This window comes from Arabidopsis lyrata (genome assembly GCF_000004255.2).
Source record: "Arabidopsis lyrata subsp. lyrata unplaced genomic scaffold ARALYscaffold_8, whole genome shotgun sequence".
NCBI classification, from domain to species: Eukaryota; Viridiplantae; Streptophyta; class Magnoliopsida; order Brassicales; family Brassicaceae; genus Arabidopsis; species Arabidopsis lyrata.
In genome coordinates, this window is record NW_003302548.1 from 15,978,373 (window position 1) to 15,987,047 (window position 8,675).

At 35.6% G+C, this 8,675-nt stretch overlaps 3 protein-coding genes across 3 annotated transcripts; all 3 read left to right on the top strand.

The window, feature by feature from the left end:
• Window positions 1-2,636: 2,636 nt before the first annotated feature.
• On the top strand, window positions 2,637-4,742 carry LOC9300341 (growth-regulating factor 7). The gene is made up of 3 exons (XM_002864219.2): window positions 2,637-3,459; window positions 3,542-4,007; window positions 4,096-4,742. Exons 1-3 carry the CDS (start codon window positions 3,315-3,317, stop codon window positions 4,592-4,594), a joined length of 1,110 nt encoding a protein of 369 aa, XP_002864265.1. The 5' UTR covers window positions 2,637-3,314; the 3' UTR covers window positions 4,595-4,742.
• A 1,079-nt stretch (window positions 4,743-5,821) lies between these two features.
• On the top strand, window positions 5,822-7,072 carry LOC110227770. Its single transcript, XM_021023317.1, is given in 2 exon segments — window positions 5,822-6,168; window positions 6,170-7,072. Coding segments are annotated over 2 exon segments (732 nt in total). The 5' UTR covers window positions 5,822-6,102; the 3' UTR covers window positions 6,836-7,072.
• A 279-nt stretch (window positions 7,073-7,351) lies between these two features.
• LOC9300342 (RNA-binding protein 38) lies at window positions 7,352-8,621 on the top strand. The gene is made up of 3 exons (XM_002864220.2): window positions 7,352-7,639; window positions 7,733-7,971; window positions 8,088-8,621. Exons 1-3 carry the CDS (start codon window positions 7,469-7,471, stop codon window positions 8,344-8,346), a joined length of 669 nt encoding a protein of 222 aa, XP_002864266.1. The 5' UTR covers window positions 7,352-7,468; the 3' UTR covers window positions 8,347-8,621.
• Window positions 8,622-8,675: the final 54 nt, after the last annotated feature.

The following is an 8,675-nucleotide window of genomic DNA, read 5'->3' on the forward strand; positions in this document are numbered from 1 at the left end:
ACACATGCTCTTCAAAAACCATATCAAAGCCAATACCCGATTTTATAGCCTCAAAGTCATACCAAAAATGAGAATGTGATTTGAAATTTTTTAAGTGCGTACATAAAATCTTCATAATTGCTCAAAAACGCTGTCAGCAGACCGCTCTTGGTGAAAAGTAACGATCTATGGTTTGAAGATTCTTCCCAAACTTCAGCAAACTAAACCAAAAATGTTGGCTTAAACTTGGTCCCGTCCATAGAATGCACCTTACTTATTTGCTTGCAGTGAACAATTGGGTTTAGGAATTGCTCTTGCGTATTATTCTCTGGTAACCAGAGGGACAATACGAGAGCATATCTTTGAGATCTCTCTTTGAAATTTGTAACATCATGAATCATGAAGGTTAGTGTGATGAATCTCATTTTCTCATATTCTTGTAGATGGATACTAAATTCTTTAAGATCGACAATATGAAACTTGTCTAGAGAAATAAATCACCGGATATTTATGTTCGATGAAGACCTAATAATCTTTATCTTACGTTCTCCCACTGCCGCAAGTATACTGTTGACCCCAAGTTACTTCACATTTGGCGAGGTATTAAATTTCTGTAAGAGTAATCTCTTAAATTCTCAAATTTCCGTAATAGTAATCTCTTAATTGAGTTGTTCTTTTTTTATTTTATGAAAATTTAGAAGTTCTTGTATGACTATTGTTACAAAACAATAGAGTTTAAAGTAGTCAATGGACTGAAACTGCACCACTTGCCATGGAATAATCTATGTTCCATTTTGGATCAGAAATTAGTTAAATCTTGTTCACCTAGACAAACCATCTTCAAAGCTAGGGATCTACATGTAGGTAGGCTGAGCTATTTAGCCTAGAACCCCAATGTTCTAATATGGCCGAGCTATTTAGCCCAGGACCCCATGTTATTGTTACCTTTGCCAATAGCTAAAAATTTTCCGTTTGTTTGGGAGTTGCTCTTTTCTTTTCAATAACATACAGTATGTTGAATTTGAATCTAAACGGTGACAATAAAATACTGGAATAAACTACTAATCTTTGCTATGATTAATTTAAGTGTAAATTTAGGTACAAAACCATAAATTCCAGACATGTGACAGTCTGAGTGATATTGAAGCTTTTATTCTATTGAAATGGATCTTAACCCATCAAGAAGCCCATATTAAGATACTGGTACATCTTCTGCTTGCAATGTCATTTCTCAATTGAAAATATCTCTTAGTTAATTATCTACAATTCCCGTTATACAATATCTCGCTTTTAGAAAACAAACCTAGTTTCACATAATTATGTAAACACAGTAACTAGGGAAAAGAAAGACTCCTAGCTATTGGCAAAGGTAACAACAATAACATGTTCTTCTTGCAATGTCATTTCTCAATTGAAAAGATCTTACCGTTACTTATATATCTACCATTCCCGTTATACAATATCTCGCTTTAAGAAAGAAAAAAAATCTAGTTTCACATAATTAAAGAAACACAATAAATATGTAAAAGAAAGAAGGAATCATAATGGAAAGACATGTCGAGAGCACATGGTGTTTGTATGGGGACAGATTCCAATGTAAGAAAGAAAATAAAAAAAGTGTAAACAATAATATGAAAAGAGAGAGAGTGATGCATTTGTCTCCTTGGCGGTGGTATGGTGGCTTCACTATCACCCGACACCTCCTCACATTTGCAATACACCTAATCAATCATGATTATATTACAAACACATTTCGTTATGTAGATACGACACTCAATCACGGATCATTTTGTTGTTCCATCATTTTCCTCTTTATTAGTATAAAACATCAAAAAACATTTTTGAAAACGTAAATGTTGGATGAGACTTTGGGATCGCATCCAAACACTTACTTATCATTTAAAATTGTAGCATTTTTTTGTTATTTTCTACATATGAGATTTATTTACTATAGATAGATAGGTTAGTGTCACAAAGGTAGGAACTGGTTTGATGGATATTTACTTCTATAGTTTTTGTCAGACTCCAATGAACTCATATGTCACTTTTAATTGGATGTGAAAGAAGAGAGCATCATCAATATTGAAATGGCAAGAGACTGAGAAGTCAGATTTTAAAAAATAAAAATAAAGGACAATTAGTGGGGATATGGGTCCTGAAGAAGAGAGTGTCCACATCAACTTTTACCATCTTATTTTGTCTGGTGGCTTCTGCTTCTTTGGATTTAAACCTTGAGACAAATAGAAAGACGTTCTTCACTTGGCTACCCAACAACTTCACTTTCTTTGCTCTTGTCACAATCTTAACCCATTTTTCCTTACATCTAACGTATCATTGATTCCTTTTGAGAATTCCCATGTTCAAAACAAAGAGAGAAGATATTTATGCAATTTGATCCAAACGGGTTAATTTTTTATTAGTGTGTTACACTTGATGTAATCTATAATTTTAAGGTAAGGATGTTTGCCATGGATCAATTCATGATTTAAACTGACCTTATATTTTTAAGATTGCCAAAAAGTTTTTAGACTTTTGACCATAATCTCTTCAGAATAGCGAGTCATATTAACTTTTGTTGTCACCACTAAAACTCGAATTAGTTACCTCGAAAAACTCTTTTGTAAGACCATCCCTAGTACACTAATCAACCTTGATTAGGCCATGAGATCTACAAGTCGGTTTGTGGTTAACATGCCATACAACAAAACTACCGGTGGATATGACGGTTTGATGGTTAGGCTGGTCCTTGGGAGGCTCTTTAAGGACCGAGCCATGTTCAGACCGGACCAGACCGGCAGGCTTTTGGTCCACCAGACCACCACCATATCTCTAAATTTAGCTTATGCAAATGAGTGCAATTTTCCATGTCTTTAGAGTGAACGTTCACAATAAACTACTATTTTACGTAGTTACATTGCCATATTAAACTCTACATGAATCTACAAACTAGATTCATAAAAAACATCCCCCACCGTTAGATCGTTACATCCCCTAATAGATATGCTACAAGATGGGTCTGTCTTTTAAGGATTGATCCAAATGTCGGAAGCATGGAAGCATAGTATAGGACAACCTTGGCGGCAACCCATCACTACTCCATATCCTTTGTATCCACCCAAATCTCTCTCCCTCTCTCTCTATATATGTTCAATTAGTATGATATGAAGTAAAGGCAAGCAACGTTTTACTCTTACCAAATTTATATCCCACAACGGATCTTTTACTTTCTTTCTTTTGAAATAAGTCACATGTTCTTCAGTCTCTTCTCATGAAGATATAAAGGGAAAAGAAAAATCTCATAATCTTTACCAGAGTTTTCAAAATCTCTAACCTTCATGGACTTTCTCAAAGTTTCAGACAAGACAACAATCCCATGTAGAAGTGATTCTTTGTTTAGTTTGAATCAGCAACAATACAAAGAGTCTTCTTTTGGATTCAGAGACATGGAGATTCATCCTCATCCTCATCTCACTACTCCTTGTAACAATCTCTCTTCTCTTATTTTGATTTGATTCTCAAAAACAGAGCACAACTAAATGTTCTTCTCACTGATCTGTAACAGATTCAGGAAATGGAGTTTTGGGTTGTTACTATTACTACCCTTTCACAAACGCACAACTGAAGGAGCTAGAGAGACAAGCAATGATCTACAAGTACATGATCGCATCTATTCCTGTTCCTTTTGATCTCCTTGTTTCATCACCATCCTCTGCTTCTCCCTGTAACAATAAAAACATCGCCGGAGATTTAGAACCGGGAAGATGCCGGAGAACAGACGGAAAGAAATGGAGATGCGCGAAAGAAGTCGTCTCTAATCACAAATACTGTGAGAAACACTTACACAGAGGCCGTCCTCGTTCAAGAAAGCATGTGGAACCTCCTTATTCTCGTCCTAACAACAATGGTGGTTCTGTTAAAAACAGAGATCTCAAAAATCTTCCTCGAAAGCTCTCTAATAGTTCATTTAAAGACAAAACACTTGAGACAATTGAGGTTTCATCATCCATCTCAAACTACAGAGAATCAAGGTATTGTTCTTTAAAATGTCTCAGAATCATACTCTGTTTTTGTTCTCTGTTTTGATCGTTTTTAGTTTGTGTTTTGGATTGGAAACAGAGGAAGTGAGGTATTTACTATATCTGCGACAACAGAGCAAGAGAACAAGTATCTGAATTTTATCGATGTTTGGTCCGATGGTGTAAGATCATCTGAAAAACAGAGTACAACAACTTCAACACCTGTTTCTTCTTCTAATGGCAATCTCTCTCTTTACTCGCTTGATCTTTCAATGGGAGGAAACAACTTAATGGGCCAAGATGAAATGGGCCTGATACAAATGGGTTTAGGTGTAATCGGGTCGGGTCGTGAGGATCATAACGGGTATGGTCCTTATGGTGTGACGTCTTCACTAGAGGAGATGTCAAGCTGGCTTGCTCCGATGTCTACCACGCCTGGTGGACCATTAGCGGAGATACTGAGGCCGAGTCCAAATTTGGTTATCTCTGGTGACATTGAATCGTATAGCTTGATGGAGACTCCGACTCCAAGCTCGTCGCCGTCTAGAGTGGTGAAGAAGATGGCTAGTTCAGTGTCCGACGAAAGCAGCCAGATTTAGGAATTATGGAGTTTGGTAATAACTAATAACGACTTTTTTCGTGTCTTGGTTTTTTGGCCTTTCTTTAATCTTGTGCCTGTAAACTGGAAACAATCACTATGATTAATTATGGAGTTATATGCGATCAATGCTGTTTTTAGTTCGATTAGAACTTGGTAAGTTTTTGATAAAATAAGAAATATATTGATTAGGCTCACGGAATTTTAAATTCCGTTTTAGGTTCCTTTTTAGGATTCGAGTGGTTGCGATGGTTAGGGCGGACAAATCCGTTTTTGTTTGAACCGCTTTTTTATAAACTAGTGCGGATTGGAAAAATAAAATAAATCCGCGGCTGACTAACTACGGACTGTTTTTACATACGTAGATATAAAGATGGTCTGCATCGGTTTGTTGTCTGCTTCAAAAATAAAGTAGAGTGGTTTTGTCCGTTAACGGTTTAGTGTGTTTTGTCGACATCATTCATTCAAAGCCTAAGGTTTATGACAAATTTGCAAATTTAGATTAATTGTTTATACTTATATGTTTTGGGGTCGCTTGTTTTCTTCTTTCTTATAACAAACCTTGGATATTGCTAGTCTACGTGTTAACCATAAGGTCCATAACCGAAAACTATTGAACCAAACCGGTTTTCGTCACGATAATCTTTGTCATTTAGCTTAGGTTTTGGCAAAGCCAGCAACAACCTTCAAACTAAAGAATAATCTACAGCCATGATTTTCTTAATGTTTGTGTCTTTCTATGTTTGCCTCATCATGAATCTTGTGTCCGGTAATTTAAACAGTCGCTTTAATTTAGTACTAGTCATAATTCAGTCAATGAAAAATTTAAATAAATTAGAATTTGTTGGGACAACAAAATCTTTTAATAACACGAGAAAGTCGAATTAATTTGATACTTTATGAAATTTTAATTTTTAAATATGGTTAATTGTTTATCTAAAATATTTGTTTAGTTCTTTCTTTTACGAAGCGTCACTTGTTTAAGTTTAAATATGATGGAGGCTAAAATGAGAGAGATATGCCAAACTTAGACATTCAGTAAAAATCCTCTGTGCTACACAGCCTACACTGCTCAATCATGAATCCAGGTTTATTGGTTATGTTCTACATCATTCTGTTATTTAGGGTTTGACGATTTCTTACAACTTCTTGACGTTTCATCTTCTTCTCTGTTTCCAAAAATATGTAGATCAATATTTGTTTTTCTCGTCATGCCTCAGTGACATGGTCTTCAAGATTTGTGATAAATAGGAAATGCTTTTTAGTTTTAATGGAAGTTCTGTAATGGAAACCCTAAGCGTGTGCATTATATTTTGTAATTTTGATGTTTAGATTCTAGTTTTGGTAAGTGCTTATCCGAATTTGGAGTAACGAGTTTATGGTCAACCATTCAATAAATTTTTGCTTGATCACTTAGAATTAGAATATAGTGTTTCTGCTTTATAATCTGAAACCTTCATTTGTGTTATAGGGCAATTTTGTCTCAATATTACAAAGTACAAACCATTGATGCTCAATGTAAGCGTTGGATTCATAGTTTACTTAACTACATATCTGACGCAATCCTTTTTTTTCCTTTTCAGTGTTGGGATCCATATCTAGTCTTTCAAATGTCGATTCTATCCCGATGCTAAACGGATCTAACTTCTCGGAATGGAAAGAACAATTGTTACTTGTCCTCGCCCTTATGGATCTTGATCTTTCCCTCATGAAAGAGCGTCCAAGCTCTCCTAAGGAACTCAAGCATTGGGAACGCTCTAATCGTGTGAGTATAATGATAATGAGAATCCGGATTCCGCAAGAATTCAGGGGCGTTGTCCCCGATGATGTTACAACCGCAAAAGAATTGCTTACCGGGTTGGAGAATTTCTTTGTGAAAAATGAAAAGGCAGAGAGAAGTAGGGTGCAAGCAGAAATTTCCTCATTGAGTTATAGAGACAATGAGAATGTTAGGGAGCTTATTATGAGGATGAAAACCCTCGAAGCGAAACACAAGAGACTTGGGATTGATAATATCTTCTCGGATGACAAGATGTTAGCGCATTTTGCAGTCAAAATGCTGCCATTACAGTATATTAGGCTTCGAAACGTTTACAGTTGTCTCGAAGAGAATTTTGTTAATGAAAACGGTAGATGGCACATTGGGGAGATATGGTCTACTAAAGAGCTCATCAGTCGCTGCGACATGGAAGAGGAGACTTTAAGGAGGGAAATTGCAGATGAAGCCAAACGCGAAAACTAAAAAAGGGAACAATGAGAGTGTGTGGTGTAGGAGAAGCAACAGAAGAAACCTATGCTTAGGAAATGATGTTGAAATGCTTAGAATAAGAAACAATGAGGCATTTGGGAGATTTCTATGAGATAAAATCTCTCTGTGTGTTGTATTTTGAAGCATATCCTTAGTTGTTATTGTGTGTGATTTCAGATGAATTTTGATTTCAATTTCTGCTTAGGATATGTAATATTCCATTATGCCAAATATTGGAATTAAGTTAAGACCACTTTTTTATTTCCCCCTGTTTTGCTCTGTTTTAAAGAAATTGCCTAAATAACCTAAGCCGAATAATATGAAGAAATTAACTCACACATATTTTTCAATAGTTTATTTTATGGTTTGACTCTGTTTCGTTTACTACATATTTCAATTATCTATTTCAATTTTTTAATTAACGACAAATTATCTAGTATCTTTTTGCAATTCTTATTTGAGATCGGAATGCAAATATTTTCCTATTCTTTATATACCTATGAGATTGTTGGATTCATCTATATATACACTTTTTAACACACCTATTCTCTTCGTAACACTTTTTTCTTCTAGGGCTCAGATTGTTCGACTGTCTTTTCACCTTCTTTTACTTTGCAAAGACGCATCATGTCTCAACACGGAAACTTCGATACAACGTTCACAAAGATATTCGTGGAAAATTTGCCTTGGACAACAAGACAGGAAGGCTTGGTAAACTTCTTCAAACGTTTTGGAGAGATTATCCGTGCTAACGTCGTTTTTTATAAAAAAACAGACCGATCACAAGGCTATGGCTTTGTAAGTAACACCAAGAACAGTATATACGTTTAGGTTATCGATTATTCTTAAGAGACTATTCGATCATGAATCTTTGTATATATCTTTTTTCAGGTGACGTTTAGAGATGCTGAATCCGCAAGAAACGCTTGCAAGAATCCGAATCCGACAATAGACGGACGAGTGACCAATTGCAAACTCGCTTCCCTTGGTGCTAAAGTTAAACCTAACCAATCCAAGATAATCCCTTTAGCTCATGATGATCTCTGTTTCAGATCCCCAAGTTTTTGTCAAAACCTGCAACAACCTTCAAATTTTCCTCAACCAGTAACTACAAACCCTAGACCTCAACGGTATTTTTCTTACTCCGATGCAATCTTTTGCCATTAGGATATTTTTCTAGGGTATAGTTTCTAGCCATGGTTGTTTCTTTAGTTAATGTATAGTTTCTTGGTTTTTCAATGTTCAGGAACCAAGTTTGTCCTCAACATCCTCAGCAGTACTGTTGCAATTCTCCGCAGCATTATCTGCAATACAATCCGCAGTATGTTCCGGTCTCTTACAAACATTACCACTTGGTTGACGACACCAACCAATGCTATTGGCTGCATCAATCTATAAACGCTGTTAACGGAGAATCGAGCAGCTTACAGGCTATGGGAATGCTGACGGAGTTTCTTTCGACACAAGGATCTTCGCTAAGTAGATCGAGAGACCGTCAGAGTTAGACTTGCGGAGTTGAAAACGATGATTCTTAAAGTTATACATTTATTTATCAATGTTTTTTCTAACTTCTTGAAACTCTTAGATAAATTTCTTGATTCAAATATCTGAGTTTTTATCAAGATCTTGTTAATCGATTAATGGATTAGAATAAACAACGATTTTCTTTGTCTTACTTCTATTTTCCCCAATCTTGCTCTGCTTTCTCTGTTTTGCTTTGGTAGCCTCAATTTCTGTAAATTCAAGTGTGATTTTTTAAGTAAAACAAAACTGAAATCAATAGACTTTGTGATACTTTACATATTTGTTCAAAGTTATCTACAAAACCTTATGG